A 19118-nucleotide genomic window follows, 5' to 3' on the forward strand; every position below is an offset into this window, starting at 1 on the left:
ACGTTGCTGCTGGGAGACGCTTATCTGTTGCTTTAATAGGTCGAAAAGCATGTATTGGAGAAACGCTGCTTGCAAACCAAGAAAATGAGAGGATAATTTTGCTCATAAAAACTGGTGTGCTAAGCCTCGGAGGGGCGGTGGTGCAAAGCCTGTCCCAAAATAGAGCAAGGAACTCGGTGGCGCTAATTAGCGCCAGCTCCAGCCGAGCCCTCCCTGCTAGGAAGGAGGAGGTCGACGAGCTGCTGTCGTTTGCTAGCTGTTCTCCCCAGCTCTCGGATCGTGATGTCGCTGTTCGTTCTTCAAAACGTGTTGAAAATACCGTTTCTGCAGAGCACGGGTTCGCAGGAGAGGATGCGCGCACATCCTATCTCAAATAGCGTTTCCACCAGCCTCCTGGTGACTTAGGCTTCTTGAGTTTGGTGGTGTTTTACTGCAGCCGGGGTGTATGAAAGCACGGTGCTGCTGCTTCTCTATGTTTCCGTGTGCATTACTGATTTTATATCACCGCACCGATTCTTTGCCTTTTTAGCAAGATTATTGGAGTGCAGCATTCACCCCGCTGGCCTCGATGCCGTGTTTCCAAGAGGATAGCGAAGCGTGGCAGTAAATGCGGCAGTTTTCCATCGCGGAGACGAGCAGGTTTCCTAGAAGGGAGAAAAATGCTTCATTTCATGGCTTTTAATATAAACAGGATATATGAACACATTTTGCCTAAGCATTCAAAGGAGCAGAGTGTCATTGCTCACTCTGACTTCTCCATGTCTGCTTGTGCCTCTGAGAGGTACTACCCCAGACTTTCTTCGGTTGCCGTGAATTTGGGTTTTGGTAGGTTGTTTCCAAAAGAATAATGCCACCATCTGTGAGCTTTCTTCTTTCTTCTTTCTTCTTTTCTTTTTTTTTCTTCTTAAAAAAAAATCAGACCTGGAGGAAGTTTCTGCCACGCAGTTTCTGTTGTAGGCTTTCCCATTTCACTTCGCAGTGCAGCAGGTTAATTTTCAATATCACGTTATGATCTCCACCAGCAAAGCGAGTTTGAATAATTGAAGGAGGAAGAAGAGAGCTTATGAGTGGGTGGATTTTTTTTTCCCCTCCCCTTAGGCCGTTGGTGGACTTCAAAGGCAAAAGTTGCATCTTTGAGTCTTTCTGGCTCCAACATACCAGTTTGTCAGTTTAAGAACAAAATCCTGCCTTTTCCGGCACAGATAATTGAGGATAACTGAAGAAGAGGGATATCGTGGGGGGAGCTTCTAGGTGCAAACTCCTGAGGGAGTCCCTCCTGGAGGGAAATTCATAATCTGCTTTCTTCTGGGGGAAAAAATGGGATGAAAGTCAAACAGTCCTATTTCTTTTAGGAAATAAGTATAATTATTAGCGGTAAGTGAAATCCTTGGGTTCTGCCTGGACTAGGCTGTAATAGAGGAAAATCCCGTGTACCTTTCCTCAGTATTTTTTTCCCATGGTTTAGCAAAGCTTATTGCTTTGATCTCTTTAACTTTGTGAAATTTTAACCTGATTTCCTGTGTGGTCAACACGGACGGAAACCTCGGGTGTATGTGCAGCCTGAAGAAGATGAAAGATTGGTTATCTCAGGGCAATAAAGATGAAAACAAATACACCTGTGGCGGTAGAAGAACTAACATTCATTTGTGGCAAAGCACGGGAGCGCCTCCATTTGATGCTGACGGTTGAGTTTTCATCTATGGAAGCAGAACGGTTTTGTCAAGGGTGCAGCCTCATACGTGACTTTAGCAAAAAAAAAAGGGTGAGAAGATGAAGAGTGAATTAATGAAGTGTGAAGAGCTTGTAGAAGAAAAAAGGCGGGATGTAGACGTGCTCCAAAAGGAAAAAAAAATGGAGAATTGAAGGTTCAGAGTGGCAGTCTCTACTCTATTAATTGAGCTCCCATTTTGAATGTGCTCAGGAGAAACTTGGGGGTAATAAAGTACTCTAGCTAACACCTTGTATATTCTTTTTCTGTTGACCTACGCATAAGATGTTCATCTCAGCTGCCACATTTTATTTGGGGGTGGCATAGATGCTTTTGATCTGCCTAGGAGTTTTTTCTCACCAGCATTTTGCAGAGTGGAGCTTGCAAATTGCCTCTCAAATCTCGATAATTAATGATGGTGGGTGGTGAACATGAGCTGCAAATGGGTTGAGGTTTTCTTATTCCTTTTATTTTTGGCTTCTGAAATCCGTATGCCCCCTCCCCTCCCCAAATGCTTGGGAAGACAAAAGGGAAAATTGCATTTCTGGAAAAAGTGGAGGAGGAGGAGGCAAGAACGGTTGCGTTGTTCTGCTTCCGTCTGAAGCCCCGTGTGTCACGTCTTCCAAACGCTGTGTCGGTATCCCAGTGAGTCGGCCCAGCATTGGGGCCAGTTTTGGAAAAAAGTCTGAGTCTCATCGCGGTGGGCTTCTCTACTCTGAGGCCAGAAGGGCTTCTCCAAGACGGAGGGCAGCGTAAGGCTCATGAGCGTCAAGGTGTCACGTATCTCAGGTCTTACCCTTTTTATAAAATTAATGCTGCTTTTTGGCTTTTTTTAAAAACATTGTGTACTAATTCTGTGTCATGGTAGGTGTCCGTGTCACAGTGACATTTGTGTCGCTACAGTATATTAGCAGTAGTCCAAGATTACTGAAGACCTGCACCTGGAAATGAGTGCTGGTGGACTTAATCCAGAGATCACTTTGGAGAAGCTTTCGCAGCCTGATTTATTGGCACCAGGAATGCTTGCCTGAAATCTCCAAGTATTAACTGTTTGTAGTTTTGTTGTGATTGCTGTACTTTAAAAGATAAAAACTTCCTGCTTTGGTGTTCCTCTGCGTTTCCTTTAAGCACAGAGTGCCTTTGAACATGTGTGTGTGTGTGTTATTTTTTATTTTTTTTCCCTTTCTGAAAGAGCTTTATAACTCTGTATTTTTGTTTTGTACTCTGCTCCACATTGCTTCTCCAGCACCCTGGTCGTGGAGAACAGGACCATCATTTTCCTGGGCTCATAGCTACTGAGGGCTCCTGATCAATGGTCAAAGCAAAACCTTTTTTGGTGTGATGGTTCGTTGTTTTCCCTTATGTCCTTTTGCAGAGACAAGGTCGTGATGGTCACGTCCTTTTGCCTCGGATTCTCTAGCTGATGAGAAGTCAAAGTTACTGTTTTCAGCCTCTACTTACCTTGAAGTCGCTGCTTTTATTTGCAACCTGAAGGGGGCTAAAAACATGATCGTTTTCCCCATCGTCACTATTAGCTGGTCTATAAAAAGCTATTATCCTTAGGCAAATTTGCATCCTTAAAGAAAATTAGCATTCTCTGCATCTCATTTATAGCCCGTTTACCGATTCCCCTTCCCGGTCTGCTGTTTCTCCTCCATTCTCCACGCCTCGCTGTGTCAAGACCCGTATCCTGAGCAAGCAAAGCGTGGCTAATACTTTAAATCTTTATGGATCCTCTCTTTCGCCCCTCGGTAGCGAGAGGGAGACCTTTTATCTTAATTCAGACTGTCACGCTGTTTGGACACCTTTGGAGGCAAAATATTGTCAGCTCTGATTCTCACCGTTTTGCCAAAACGTAAGATCAACTAATGCGGTTTAGATAAAATGACTGTATCGAATGGTTACAATGCACAGCAGTGTAATTCAAATAGTCTGGGTAGTATACTGGCTCCTTAAGTATACCAAGAGTGAACTAGAGTTTTTTTTCTGTCTTAGTGGGGATAACATCTGCAGGAAGAAGGTGGCTCACGGTGGGGTCTGAGCTTTCCTGGCCATTAACAGCACTAATATCTATTAGGATTGTTAAAATTCGTCGTTTTATGGGTGAATAGCTGCCGCTAAGAGAGGAGAGGGATGGAATAATTAAAAATTTGTGCCGAAGTGTGCATATGTGGGGAAAAAAGGCAAAAGCATGTGGGGGAGGATACTGAATATTAAAAAAATGTATGTAGGGGCATGGCTGGGAGGGTCAGCTGTTTGGAGCAGAACTTAAGTGTGTGTGTGTGTGTGTGTGTATATATATATATACATATATATATATGTATATATACATACTTAAATATATAAATATATATGAATGAAAGGCCATAAAGGCTTCATTAAATGGAAGAAAGCAGTTTTCTATTTCCCATGCATAACAAGCTGGAAGAAGGAAATTCATCTCCAAATGGAGGTGTGAGGCGGCTCTGCATCTCGAGTCCTCGCCTTCCCCATGCTCAGCAGCAAAGATGCTTCTCTGGGAAGCGGCAGCCGAAACGTTTAGGGAGATGGGAATCGCTCCTGGCACAAGTTGGCATGTGATTTTAGGGGTGGCCGGGTAAATCCCTTGGGCTGCTGTGATGGCCATTTAGCCCCTGTCCTGCTGCATCGTTCCCACTTAGTGCTCTTAAATATCCAGGAAGTCATGGGTTAATAAATTATGTGTGTTTAAAGCATCACGTTGTGCTATAGCTGAGCAAAACAACTTGTCAGAAGCTCTCCTTTTCCTCCAGGCCTCCTCCTCTGTCTTTCGCCAGCAAAAGGTTTGGCTGGTTGAAGGACAAGCCGTCATCTCGCCCCTCTTTGAAGTTGTTTCTGTTTGAGCGTGGAAACGTTTAGTCGTTAAACAGCCTGTGGTGTTAATTGTTGCGTTTCCTGGGACGGCAGCGTGGCTGGAGCCCGGCTTTTCCTTCCGCCGTTCGTTTTGCGTGCAGTCTGGATCCTCGCGCGGGGGGTCGGGCTGGGTGATCTCCGGAGGGGCCCTCCCAGCCTCACCCGACCTGGGACCCTGCATGATTTAGGGAGCTTTAGTCCATCTTAAAACGTGGATACTCGCCTTTTGGAGTGGGCAAGGGCTTTTAGATCCTATAGAGCAATGAACATGTAGGGAAAAAAAATAACTCACTATCCTCCTTCCCATCTATCAGCGTAAGACCTTTAACTGATTTAGGTGGGAGGGTTTTTTCTTTTGCCGAAGCGCTATGTTTATGGGTTACCTTTTGCCAATGCGCATGGCTAAATATTTTTTTTTCCTCTCTCTTTCTATGTTTAGGTAAAAAGCGTCTCGACAGCCTGGCGGGAAGGTGGCTCCTTTGAGGGACGATGAGCGCGGGGCTCTAGACATGGTTTGCAGTTGGGCCCGGCTGGCGCTGTCTGAATGAAGCTATGGGCTGCGCGTCAGCCAAGCATGTTTCTACTGTTCAAAACGAAGAGGAAACTCAGAAAGGCAAAAACTACCAGAACGGCGATGTGTTTGGGGGTAAGTGCTGCGGGCTTTTGCTCTCTCTTTGACGGCGTGAAGGCTCTGCGAGGTACGTTTGGGAGCCCTAGCCTTTCACAAAAGATGAGGGGAAATGAACCTTAAAATAAATCACGACGATAGCGCAGTTACCCCCCCCCCCCCCCAAAAAAAAAAAAAAAAAAAAAAAAATAGTACCAGGACAACTGGAAGGGAGGTCAGGGTGAAATCCAGAGTGGAAAATTGCCTCGCGCTGCCTTTAACTCTTCACATCCTAAAATAGTTCAAAAACAACCAACCGCACAACCCCCCTCCTGTTTTCCTACATATTTGTTAGGAGGCGCCCAAACAATTGACTCATTTCTCAGAAAAAAAAAACCAACAACAAAATCCCTATTCGTTAAGCAAAAGATATTCCTTAATACCGTTGTTCCTACAAAGCAATAAATCGCTAGCTCTGAGATGCTGTAGCGAGCAGGACGGCCGGGTGGCAGGGAGGTAGCAGTCGTCTTCTGTGCGGGAGATTCAGTGATATCGGGAAACTCCGGCATGGAAAACATTAGCTCCGTTGCATGGCAAGGGCGGCCCGTAGTCGGGACCTTCGCACGGCGGCTCGTGCGCCAGGAAAGGTAACGCACTCCGTACGTAAGATTTTTATTTTTTTTCCCAGATTCCGGAAATCTGTGAGATTTCTGGATCTGCCTAGGTGGTTATCTGAAAACTCGTTACTGCAAAGAAGCAACGCGGTGCCGTTTCGCAGCCTGCTTGGATGCAGTATTCTTAAAATAGGTGCGTTGCTGCTCAGGGTGCCAAGCATTTCTTCTCTGGTGGCTTTTTTATAGCAAATGTTTGTGTAAAGCCAGGAATGACACATCTAGCAGCAAAAGAAGAAAAAAAAAAAAAGAAAGAGTCATTGCTCTGGAAATTCAGGGGGAGTATTTTGCTTTTTCAACCTGTCTGAGGGCATGGTTGGTCCCAGCAATGGATCCCAAAGCAAGAATACCGGCAATGGTATCTAAAGAGCACAAGGTTGTTTTGGCAAACCCCAGGCTGAACGCCGGCTTCTTTGCCCGTGCGGAGCCCTTTACCAGCCCGAGAGATGTTGGTTTGGGAATTCTGATTCAATATGTTATTTTTATTTAAAGCGGGCTTTAAGCGCAGTCAGGAACAAAAGGCTCTGTTAGCTTATAAAAGGAATTTGAGTTTCTGGGTTAGCTGATATTTAGCAAGGGAACAGTTTTGGCAATAGGTTTCTCTCAGGATTTTTTTTTTTAACTGCATGCTTTGGGCTAAAGATCTTAACTTTAACGTCAAGGAACCTAAAGCAACTTCTGGAGACAGAGGATCGTGATGGCCAAAGGGAATTTAAAGGGCTGCCGCTTTTGGAGCTGGAGCGGTGTCAGCGGTCTGACTTAGCTATTCCGGGATCTGCTGGAGGGCTGGCAGCCTTTGCCTGGGTGTGCAGAAACCCAGCGCTGTCGGAAATGCTCCCGGCAGCCGCGCGTTTTCGGGCGCATGCGGGTGCGCGGTTTGCCATAGCTGAAGTCCCAGTTCAGCGACTAATCCGTCCTTTGGTAGAGGAGGGTTTAGGTGCCGTTGGATTCTGTGGCTGAAGCGATTTGTTGACAGGCAGCCAGCGTGAGCACAGAAAAACCGTGTCAGCCCCTAGCTGCTGGAGAGCGGCCAGCAGATCTGGAATTGGACATGTGAGAGGGGGGAGCTTGAGGGTACCTGCTTTTACTGCTGCCTGGTTTTGGACCTGTAAATGAGCCACTCGGAGGTTGCATGCTTCACATGGTACGATGTGTCTTGCATGGCTCCTGAACGTACCATTTTTAATTAAAAAAAAAGAGAGAGAGAAAAACTATACCTTATCATCATGTTTATCATCATTCTTAACAATCTTCTGGAATTGCCAAGTGCCCAGGGCTGTTTCACAGGAGTCTGAATACTGTTCCTACTCCCCCTTCTTCCCTCTTGGGAACTGTACTGGCTGAGGGTGTTGTTCGGTATCGCTTAGATCTGAAATCTCGGTGTATTCTTCCTACTTCATTTTCTGTTAAACTTTCATGCTGTTAAGCCTGAACATAATTCCTTCTAGCGTATCTGTAGAGTTATTCCTGTGATATTCAGCCCCCTGCCAGGAAAGGGCTTAGTCATGCTCGATTTGAACATAAGACCTCAGTGCGAATGACAAATCTTGATAAAACGAGTTCCCAGAGATACGGGAGGATCCACAGAATCAAGCAGGGTTGAACGTACCGCAGCAGTTCATGGATTTCCCTCGTCCAATTCCAGATGCTCCAAACTGCTGAATGTTTCCTGGCTTCTTGTTGAGAAGCGACAAAAGTATCTGGGCACTAATCTGTCCTAAAACAACTTTGCAGAAGCAGCAAGTACAAGCTCTGTCGTTGCAGTAGGTTGAAGTAGCCCGTGTTGCCTCTGGTGATTTGCAAGTGGAAGGAAGTCTCAAAAACACTTGAAATAGCCACGATAGAGGGTTGAATGGAAAATATCTCACTGCTGGTACTGCCTTCCCTGGGCACCGAGTGTGATGCATGGAAGACGCGGCATACAGTGTGTTGTCTCTTGTTGCTTGCCTAGTGCCCGAGATGAGACTCACACTCTTCTTTCTTCATGTAGCATCATCTCCAGATAAGATACAGGCGGAAAGAGTCAATAGTGAGAATTGTACTTTCCATCTTGCTCTTACATAAAATCCAACATATTGAATAAAGAAATATATGAAAATACCAAGGTTTGGTTGTAGTCAGCTTTGCTCTTAACTTTGCCTTAGGCTGCTTGGGTTTTGCCACTTGACTTCTGTAATGCATGCAAGCAGCATTAGCCACACAGCCGAAAAACTTTTTGCTTTCACACGTACCACCCTTTCCCACAAACAAGTGTGCTGGCAACAATGCAGTTGTTCATGCAACTTCTTTGATCACTGTTTTCTCTGCTGCTGCTCAAGAGCTTTTCTACTTGGTTTCCACAGCAGTAATTACAACTAGATGGTTGCCATCACCACTGCCATTGTAGATGTTTTCCGGATACGCAGTAATTTTGCAGATGCCAGTCTACAGTGATCTGGCAAGTGTTGATCCTAAGGGCTTTGAGAGTAACAAATTGAGAAGTCAGGTTCCCCTCAGTGTTGTGACAGCTGGTGAAACCATATTGGGTAGGTACTGTTCCAGGTACCACTTGCAACCAGTACAGTACCTTCATCTTCTCAACTTTTCTCAGTGTTTCCAACCTTGTGGCTGCTGTATACCATCTCTGCTGTCAAGATTTGATAGAGATGGAAGTTTTAGAGGGCAGAGAAAAGGTGGGATAAGTCATAACCTGGGGGTCTTCAGAACTTCTGGGTATTTTTTTCCGTGTCTTATTGGTGGTAGTTGGTTGTAAGCAAGTCTAGAGACTATTGTAGAAACCATCATGTCTGTGAGTGTGAGGTTGTTTTTTTGGACTTTTAAAAGTCGCTATGGATAAGATTGTGCTCAAGTGTCTTATTTTCTCCCCAGCTTTTACAGTTCTTTTCAGTTAAGTGGACACAATAAGCCAGATGTTCACTGTGAATTTGAATCCTTAGTATAGTCAAGAAACTAAAGATGAAACCCATGGATTCTGTAAGAACAAGTTATGGTTAACTGAAAACAAAACAAAAAAAAAAGCATAATGTTAAAAATCAGTGTCTTATCCCAAACTCTAGTAGGCACTCTGTATTCTTCTGTAATATATATTTAAATAATTGAGTTAGCAGGCCTATCAAAGGAGATGTTCTAGAGAAGATTGAATATAATATGATTATTATGCCTTGTTGGTCTCTAATGGCTTTAAAATCCCTCTAATAAGGATAGTAGTAATAAATCTTCCTTTATTCCTCATTTCACTTCGAAGCTGATTTCCAGGGCAATACATAAGAACTCTAATAACATAAATGCCAATGAAGAACAAAATGCTGTGATAGAGCCCAGAGTGTTCTCGATTTCCCTATGTTTTAATATTGTAACATCTCTTGTACATATTTTATCTGTTGATTTTTTTTAAAAAAATCAGGTGTTCATTTGGGGAGAAGGTTATTGACGTAATTATGTGTAAAAAAAATGGTAATGTGATTTGTTGTGAAAAGGGGGATTTTAGAAGCTATTTATTAATCTGAGAGTCTAATCCAGACGTTCAGATGGAGCTCCTGGGCGCTTTGCAAAAGCAACAGCGAACGTGTCAGGTTAGCATCTTCTGGCAAATCAGGAATATCAGTGCTGCAATTGCCGGATAGCATTTCTGTTTTTAATAGCAGCTCCAATTCCTGCACCGGTCTAAATAAAGCTGAACTCCAAGTACAGTAATTTATTAATGAATTTATTTCCAAACACTGGGAGAATACAAGAAAAGCAAATCTTTGTCATTTAGCTATCATAATGAGATTGAAAACCTGATTGATTAACATAGTACCAGATAGCTTCACAAGCGTTAGTGTACCTCTCTTGACATCATTCCTGATTGGTATGACAGTCCTACCCTTGTTTTAGAGACAGGCAGCATGGAGAAGACTTGTGATGGACCCAGAGAATGACGCCAGATCCTTTGCAGACCTCCATGCTCTAATACCCCGGTCTGCTCTTCCTCGGTTCCTCTTTCAGCAGTTTTCTCTGTGTTGATACTCCTCCCCAGATCTTTTGAAAATGCCAAAGCTCACAATTCAAGCAGAGTATTTAACTACTGCCAACATCTCTCCTTTATGGTGGCAATTGGTCTGCAATGTCCAGAAGGTATCCGCCTGTCTCCTAACGTGGAGGACTCACTTCTCCATCAGGCTGAGGAGTTCAGCTTAGCTACCTGGACGAAATATGCTGTTTCAAGCTCTGCAGATGCCCTAACTGAACTAGAAGGAGGTTCCTGTACTTGGCTTCGTGTTCACCAGCAACACAACGTGAAAGCCTTCATGACACCATCATGGCATTTCCCATATTAGTGTTTTCTTTCTTTCTCTTAGGTTTTATTTGATGCAGACTCTGCATGAAATAAAACTCTTTTTTCTCCTCCCCTCCCTCCTAAGCTGTAGCAATAAGGGGAGCAGAGTGTTTCATCTTGCATGGCGTGGTATCATTTCACATGGAAGAGCAGGAGGCTACCATGCTGGAAAGGAGAGGGTTGCGAGGGATTGCTTGGGCCCGTTCACGATGGAAACGAGCATCTGGTTTGGGGGTCAGGGTGGGCCACAGGGAGCTCTAAAAGATGCCCCCACCTGTGTAATGGAGCATGTCGTCGTGCATGTACATAGGGAATGGTGCTGAGAACAGGGAAATAATTGAAAATTTTAAAACATGCCTAAAATATACAGGAAGAGATTAAGAGGGGGAATTGGAGCCTTTGACTTTTCCTAAATGCCTCTTTTCTCCACTAAAAATACTGTGCCCAAACCTTTGTAGAGGTAACTGTTTTGAAGGCTTTCTCTTTGACTGAAAGGCCTAGAAGTATCATCATGTTCAAAACCTCGGTCTCAGGCTCCTTGTTAATAAAGATTCACTTCCCAAACCTGACTTTCTCCATCCAGTTCCAGCGCACAAAATTCTGCAAAGAGTTTTCTAGTCCTTTGAAGCTCCAAGGTTGGGAAGATTTTAGGTAAAATCTTGAGTAAGGAAAGAGAAATTAGAAGCATTTTCCAAATGTGACTAACACCTTGCTGCCACCTCTCCCGACCAGCAAGGTCTCGCTGTGCTGGGCTTCTTGCGGAGCTCGCAGCTCCTTTTGCCTCTCAGCGGTTGTTTTATTGACTGTGACGAGCCGATCAGTGCTCACAGGGCAGTCGTCGGAGCCCCTTTGCTTCTGCAGCCTTGGGCCCTAGCTCGTTTTAAGAGCAGCAGCGATTGCAGACAAGCTCACCAGCACCATGCGGTGTCCTCACACCATCCTAGATACTTTGAGACAAGAGCGTGAGCCTGGTTTTCCTCACTTCTTACTGAGTTGTAAGATAACAACGTTGGTCGAGGAGTCGGTGCTGGAGAACAGATCCAAGTGCATGGCAGAGCGCAGTGTTTTTTTGAATAAAATGATATTTATTAGTTTAATAACCTTCTCACCAGCCTGCTCTGACCCTGTTTGGTGAGGTCCTGCTTTCTCGCCTCCGTAAACACGGTTCGGTTTAAACGCAGCTGTTTGAGGAAGCAGAAGAAAGGAATAAAGCCCCAAACAACCTTTAGCCTTAGATTCATGTGGGAAATATAATAAAACTGTATTTGTTATCTAGGTTTATGGTGTAACCAGGAGAACACCCTCAAGTCAATAATTTACTATTTGGTTCTCATAAGGAAGCAGCGAGACTTAAATAAATCCGATTTGGGTTAGCCCCTCGTTAGTGATCCACGGGTGCAGAGGAAGCATAGCCCATGTGAGCGCCAACGCGGTATTTTTTTGCATTTTGGGATCTACCTGCTGCGGCGGTTGCCACCTTTCTCTTACACAGGAATGCGTTTCAAGTTGCTTGACCCCTTAGAGCCAGACTTAAAGCGCAGCAGGTATCTGTAAATGAAGTGTCTAGCCTTCAGGCTGTGGTTTTCTCGGGCCAGTTAATCATCTTGCAATATTCACAACTCCTTACCGTGGTGTTAAATGAGTGACTTACTCTGCTTAGGGCCGGTGCCCCGTGTTTATACCGAACCTTTCTGGGATGGAAAAAAAGAGAAAATGAAAATAAAAAGAACAGAGAAACAATTGCCAGGTGTGTTTTCTGGCAGCCGTGGTGCTGATGGAAATCCTGTAACCTCATCTTAGAGACAAATTTCATTTTTACAGAACTTTTTTCAAGACAGGGTCTGTGGTTTTCATTGCCTTCCCTGCGGGCCACTGTGCTGCTGAAAATGAGGAAAATTGGTAGTAAAAATGCCCTTATACTTCTAGTTATTGCAATCTTTCTTTTTTTTTTTTTTTTTTTTCCTCCCCTATGTGCCCAGTGTAACATTCCTGGATCACACACACACAACACAAATTCAGCTGGGAAGTTTAAGGTCGCAGCCTCTGGAGCGGGCGGCTCTGAAAGCAGAGCTGGGCTTCTGCCGAGCGGGCGCGATGGAGCCCCGCCGAGCGCCTCTTCGTCTCGGCCGTGTCGAGGAGGCGGCTGTGGCCAAAGGGGTCCCGGGAGCGGTGGTTTGGGATCGTCAGTTTGCTCTCCGCGCTCGTGAAGCTCGTGCGGCGAGCGGCTGCTGAGCTTGAATGTTTTCTGCTCCGTGATGCTGCAAAAGAGCTCGGAGTTGTCTCCGTTTTGGGATTTGTGCTGCTGTAGGTTCAGCAGTGATCTCGGGCTGTTTAAAATGGAAAAAGCAGGGGCATTTTGTTCTATGGAAATCTCCTTGTTTGTGCTAAAGTTTTGTTTATAGAAAATTATGACCCCCTGTATTTTGTCTTACTATATTTTGGATTTTTCCTGTAGGAATTGGGTACATCTTGAGATCTTTTGTTGCTAACAGCGCTTGACTAGAATAACTGCTCCAAGGACTTGCACTTTTTGTTTTGCTTTTGTTCAGCTAGTATTAAAAACTACTTTTTTCCGCTCATATTGCTTGCGGGGGGCAGCCAGCTGGGGCAGTTACACTGCAGGAGACGTGCGAGTGATGATGGTAGGGGCGAGAGAGGAGATCATGAGGAGGATGAGATGGTGTAGAAGAGCCCCAGCAACATGGCATGGAGAGCTGGGAATTAATTTGTGCCATGAGACAGGTGGTGGGGTGGGACCCCGTCAACAGCCGTCACGTGGGATGGGATCCAGGCGGCCCCTGGCTATCCCGCGTCCTTCCAGTTCAAGAAGCTTCACCATCACTGATGGCTTCAACGGTGAGGATCCCTGGTTGCCATGCAGGTGGTTGACTTTGGTTTCTTGCATCTTGCCAAAAAGTTTGGCAAAGTGGATGCTACTCTGGGAAGTTGGCATCCTTCAGAAATGACAAATTAACACTGAACATTGTAACCAGAGTAAAATATTAATCTTGACCGTAGCAGTTAGCTTTGTAGCTCTTCACATGGAGCTAAGTTAAGTAATGGGATTAACTGTTGTATCTTTTGCATCTGGAAATGCGCCTGTGTTTTATAAATCAAGTTTGCATTGCATCCCTACCTCAACGTGATTTACAGAAACACTAGCAGCAAGGAGATGTTGTGCTCATCGTGAATCTTCAGGACATTACTGATCCTAGATAAACATTCTGTCCTTTTCGTGGTGCAGTTAAGTAAATAGCTGTTGTTTTACAAATATTCTTTCTGAGGTACAGGAACCGGGAAAACTTGACAGACTAATATTATATCAATAGAAGAAAACTGCGCCAGGAAGGCTATCAGAATACACTGCAAGCTGCACGTTGCAGGGCAACAATCTCATTTAATAGCTGACTGATTAAGACTAGCGTTACTTCCTAGTTAAAGAGGAATCAGATTTTTATTGATAAGGAACCTGAAGATACCTTGTTGCGTACTTGCAATAATAACAAATGTGTAATTTTGGGGGTGTGGAGTCGGACCAGCTCGTTGGGCCAAGGAACACTTGGCGTCATTAATACAGAATTACAGTATTTAGTGGGTGTTTAACTGATTCTTTTCTGCTTGGTCTCAAAGTAATTCTCAACATGAAGCTTAGAAAAGGGAGAGGACGGCATCCGCGCCACCTTCTCCTCTCGGTGACTTACTTCAGAAGGTTTTATCATAGCTGCTGACAGTTTTGCTGAGTTTTTAAATATATAATTAGCTAGCTGCTCACCCAGATGGTTGTAAAATCAGGCAGTTATGTATGGAAAGCCCTATGAGAACTATGGAGACCTAATAAATTCATGGAGTGTGCGAGTTGGCCAAGTCTATCTCCTTGTGTCTGAACCAGTGTGATGTCTGAGTTAGTTACGGAATTTCATTTATTCACCTATAAAATGAAAATAATTCCCACTACACAGGAAATCTGTGTTCATAAAGTGCTTTGAAATCTTGTCGTGCAAGTTGCCCTGGAGGACGTTACTGGGCTTGAGGCTTCCCCCTGGTTTTTGTCCATCTGAGATGTGGATCTCAGTATCATGGTAGGAAGGCTTTAGCCCTTCTGGCGTTGCTGGTTACGTCCAGAGTTTGCTCCCTGCCACTTCTCTTGCATAAGCAAGAGGCTTACTGAAGCAAAGCCAATTTTTTAATCCTTGCTTTTTGCAGTTTGAATGGTGCAAAGGTTTTTCCTTATGGCAAGGTCACATTATGTACTTGGTCCTGCACAGCACCAACTGAGTTTGTGGTGGTCAAATGTACTGCAGGGTTGTTGCAATATCGGATGCTGCAACAGTAGGTTGTAACCATACCCCAAAACCTACCTGGTAATTTCATACGAGTAGCAATCTTTCCAGTCCATCCCTTCCTTTTCCTGCAGTCTGCTCCTTTAATAACTTCTTACTTCTCATTTCCTCTCTTGCTCTCATTTCTCAATTTGATCTTTTTAGTGGGCTGGATAATTGCATTTGTGGCGTGTCCTTCCTGCAGAGCACCATAGCTGTAATCTCCTCCACCTGAGCAATGGCTTCCTTCGAACAACGTTGCGTCTGGCTCAAAGCACCATGCTAAAGAAACGCAAAGCGAAACAAAAGATGGGGTGTGAATGGGTTACACAGCTTAACCGGGTTACACAGCTTAACCATGCAAAAAGGCGGCGGCGCTGAAGGATAGTTGTGAGCGTACAACTTCTGCGCTACTTCTTGGCCTCGCTGTCGTGCAAAAGTCTTTAACTATATGATCACAGGGCTGTTTTTTCAATACTGTCTTATATATAGTGTTCCCTCAGGTCTTAAACACAAGTGGGTATTTAACAGATCCGGAGACTGTGTAATTAATGACTGCACCATACGAGAGAGGTGGGACTTGCTTGTTTAGTGAGATTTAAGCTTTATTGAGATCAGACCTTTTGAGACTCTTTCTGAACTAATGAAATAACCTCTGTTATTTGGTTGTCGTTTTTTCCCCACAAAACTCAAGCTAGCTGCTTGCCGCGCTGCAGACCTTGTGTAGAAGGCGTTCGCTGTCATTACATTCGTTGTACGCTCTGATTTTGCTTAGCTGAAAGGCCGAGCTTGCAGAGGATGCTGTAGTTGGCTAATCCGATTCCTAAATGTTTTGTTTGGGGCGCGCAGGGGAAGAGGAAGGGGAAGGGGAAAGGAGAAAGGAAATGGTTGCGGAGGGAGGAGGGTGCTCCTGGAGCTTCCTGGAGCTGCTCAGAGGTCCCGGAGAGCTGAGCCGGGCCGCCGTTCTCTTTTGTTGCTGGCTCTGCCTGCATGCTTAGCTTGTTTTTTTTTTTTTTTCTTTTTTTTTTAATTGTCTTTTTGCTTCTTAAAAAAGTTACAGCAAGCTGATTTCTGGGGTATTTGTTGTGTTTCTTGGGGTTGGGAGCACCTCTGACCTTTCTATCAGGGAGCTGTCGTGAAGCCGAGCAGAAGGCGTTTCCTTCCTGCACGGGTTTCAGGAGGTCTTCGGATTTCTGGTCCTCCCCCTGCCCCACACACACATCCGTGAGACCACGAGTCCCCAGCAATTTGTTTCCCAAGTTGTTTTGGGTACTCGATGTCTTCTACTCATCCACGTATATGGATATAAATCCTTCCAGCACTCCTCCAAAGTAAAAAAGCACATTTTATAAAACGGGATGCATAAAGAGCATTAACCCTGAGGAACACAGAAGTCGTCTAAGGTGGAGCTGGAAAAGCTGTAGGTGACACCCCAAGCAAGGAACTGTCCTTTCCTCCCTTTCCATAGCCAGGTGGGTGGGTGATGCACCTGCATGCAAGGAAGTGAATGTGCAGAGCTTGCTGCGTGGTCTTTCATTTCCCACACAGAGTTAATAAAGAGATTGCATATGGAAAAAGAAGTCCTTATGGAAAGAACAGTTCCTACAAAATAGCTATCACCGTGTTGGTTGCACACCGCATCATTTGTCCGGTGTACTCTGCTCTGTTGGTTTGTGCCTGTTGTATTCAGAGCACTTGCACTGTACAGTAGTCCAGTACAGTATAGCCTCAGGAAGCTTTTGTCCAAGAAGAAACCACGTAGGGCTCGTGACTTCCTCGGTGCGGCTGCATGTGCTCTGCACCCAGCAGCGCATCTCTTCCCGAGTGGTGCACCAAATCTGAGAATGAGCCCTGCGGAATCGAGGGAGCTAAATTATGGCTTGACGACCATCTGTCATTTTATTAGATCAAGGGAAAACAACAAATCCAAGACTCGAGATGTGCGAAGCGAGGAGCTCACTCAGCAGCAGCACCCCAGGCAGCAGAACGGCATGTTCTCTCCCACAGGCAGAAGTCAGACCGTGCCTTTTGCAGCAGAGGGACGGAGATACCGAACGAATCGGAACAGGTTGCAGCCCTGACGGCAGTAACGAAAGATGGGTTAATATGGCAACGGGAGTTTTCTTTGCTCTCCTACCAGGAAAAGTCAAGATGAAGCCCATTAAAGTTAATGGAACCATGCCTTGGGTCAAACCTCTCAGCCCAGGAGGCAAGCTGTCGTGTCTTGGACCTGGAAGGAAATAGCCTGATAAAATAGGAAGAAATTTGCTAAAATTTCCAAGTTTAGTTTCAAGCAGACGTGACCCTCGAGGGAGTTAATGTTCCATAAAGCCCTGGATGTGAAGTGGGGGTGTGATAAGAACTGCTGGGTAGCTCAGAAAAGAGCTTTTCCTGTCTTGCCTGGCTTTAGGTGCCGAAAAGAGAAACATGGTTCAGCCGCTGCTTGAAGCTGTAGTGTTTCTGCTCCGGAAGCAGAAGCTCCTGGGTGGCGACAGCAACCAAGTTTTGGGGGGAACTTGAGAAATAGAGGACCTCCAAAAGATATATCACGTCTAGATGACTTGGTTTAATTTGAGACAGAGAAGTAGGTATTTACCTACACTTACAACTGCATTTCTCAGGCCCCTTTCTTCCCCCGAGAAAGCCAAACCTAGCAGTCTCATCTCCCATGTGCATAAGCAGTATTCAGTCATCGTCTTCTGGCCCATGCTGGAGTTATGTAGGAAGGACACAGTCCTTTAGGGTGGAAAGACCTTTAGGTCTTTCCAGACCTACTGGAACTCTTTGTTTTAGTACGTTTAGATTTTCAGACAGGGTTTCTGTCGGAGGATTGATACCTTGTTGGCAAAATTTGTTCTGTTTTGGGTATCTGTACTCTCTTTAGTATCTGATGCTGTGCACTGTGGCTTTAGTAGTGACCGTGTTTCAGATTAGGTTAAGCTACGTGTAACTTTGGGAAATTTGAACAAGCATCTTGAGATACTGCTTTCGGAGAAACACATCTGCTTATTTCCTCGGCTATTTTTTTCTCTTTTAAGTAAGTGTTACATACTAGTAAAAGCAACATGATCGCTGGACTGCAGAATTGCCCCAAACTTGACAGATCTGAGGGTTGACCGTGGACGAAGAAGACGGGCCACTCACCAACTACAGGTTGCTCCCTGGTGGCATTTCTCTATCAACCTATATTATAGTTAAGTCAGGATCAAAATAACCACATTGATACTGCTTTCCTCAGGTGGCTGAAGGTGAAGCTGAGCAGATAAATTATATACCCTGTATTGTCCAATATTTTGTTTGAGCACATTTACAGGCTTTAGACAACTTCTTTTCCTAACTTCTTTTGATCTTTGACATAGCTTCTGCCAATATCAGTGCAAACACTATCACAAATAGATGAGCAGAGCTGGAAAGGGTCTGAAGAGCTCATCTCATCCATCCTGTGCCCCAAAGCAGAATGGCTTTTACATGTGGTATTCAAGGCAGATGACTACCCAGAGGCCTCTAATTAGGGAAAGCATGCAGCCACCCAAGCGAGCTAGTCGCAATACTTCACCATCCTTGCCATTAATGATTTTCACCAATATCTAGGCTGGATCTTTGTAGATTTAAGCTCCCTACAGCTCGTCCTGGCAACTGTAGGTGCATTTGCAGTGGCATTGTAGGTGATGGTTGGTGTGTTTTGGTTTTAGCATCAAAATGACTCAGCTAATGCTAAATTTGTTTCAGCTAAGTTGCATCAAAGCTTTCATGTTTTTGTAACAGATATTTTTAGAAGGAGCAATTTGGTCCTTTATCTAAATATAGTGTTGGCTTTCAAATTGTCGACAGAGGTGAGCCCACGAACCTTAGATCTGCGGCGTACCTGGTGCCTTGAGCACAGCGGTAGGAATAGTTGCTGCACCAGGGGGAAGTAAGTGCAGTACAGAAAAGTGTGTTGTACCAGTTGAAGTTCCTATTTTGCAGAGCAGACGTTCGTATTTTAACAAAAGAAGGATAAATCTTGGCACATCCTTCAGTACAAAGGCAAGAGATCATGCAGAACAAATTTGGAGCACAGAAAAACAAAGGTGTGGTCAGAAACTTTCTTCCCGGTAGAGTGACTAAAGTACCCTATATCTCATGTCTGATACTTGATATGTCACTAAAAATAGCGAACGGAGGCTCACCCATCAGCCCTTTCGAATACAGCAGAGCCAAATCTGTCAGTCTTTAGATGTCTGAAATGGGGCTGCGTGTTAGTATAAATAACAGATAGCCCTCTTCTTTTTTAAGACCTGGTATTTAAGAAAAGACTTCTGCAAAAGTCACAGCAAGCCCAGATTGAGCTAACAAACAACCAAAAAGAGAAGGTGGGAGGACAGATTTCAAGTTTTTTGTCTTTTTTGTTGTTTCTTTTTACCCCCCTTAGCTGAGCCGAAGTACGATGTCATTAGCAATGTGGCTGTGCCCATGGCACATGGACAAATGTCTGCAAGTGCCGAAGAAGTTCTTGTAGGAGCAACCACAGTTCTTTTTCCTATATCGTTCCAATATCCTGGGCGGATAAGCCCGTTAATCCCCGCAGTCGTTATTAATGAGTGCTCTTTTCCTCTCTCGCGTTCCCGTGGTAACGGAGTGACAC

General features: G+C 44.7%; 1 protein-coding gene across 1 annotated transcript in view; it reads left to right on the forward strand.

Annotated features, from left to right (window-relative positions):
* C8H1orf21 (chromosome 8 C1orf21 homolog) overlaps positions 1 to 19118 on the forward strand; it is a 67331-nt gene that overhangs the window by 24551 nt on the left and 23662 nt on the right. Inside the window, exon 2 of the mRNA XM_062581134.1 lies at positions 5019 to 5225. Within this exon, the coding sequence (XP_062437118.1) occupies positions 5132 to 5225 (94 nt within the window). The 5' untranslated portion in view covers positions 5019 to 5131. The remainder of the gene's footprint in view (positions 1 to 5018; positions 5226 to 19118) is intronic.

Source organism: Rhea pennata, chromosome 8, assembly GCF_028389875.1.
Source record: "Rhea pennata isolate bPtePen1 chromosome 8, bPtePen1.pri, whole genome shotgun sequence".
Lineage (NCBI taxonomy): Eukaryota > Metazoa > Chordata > Aves > Rheiformes > Rheidae > Rhea > Rhea pennata.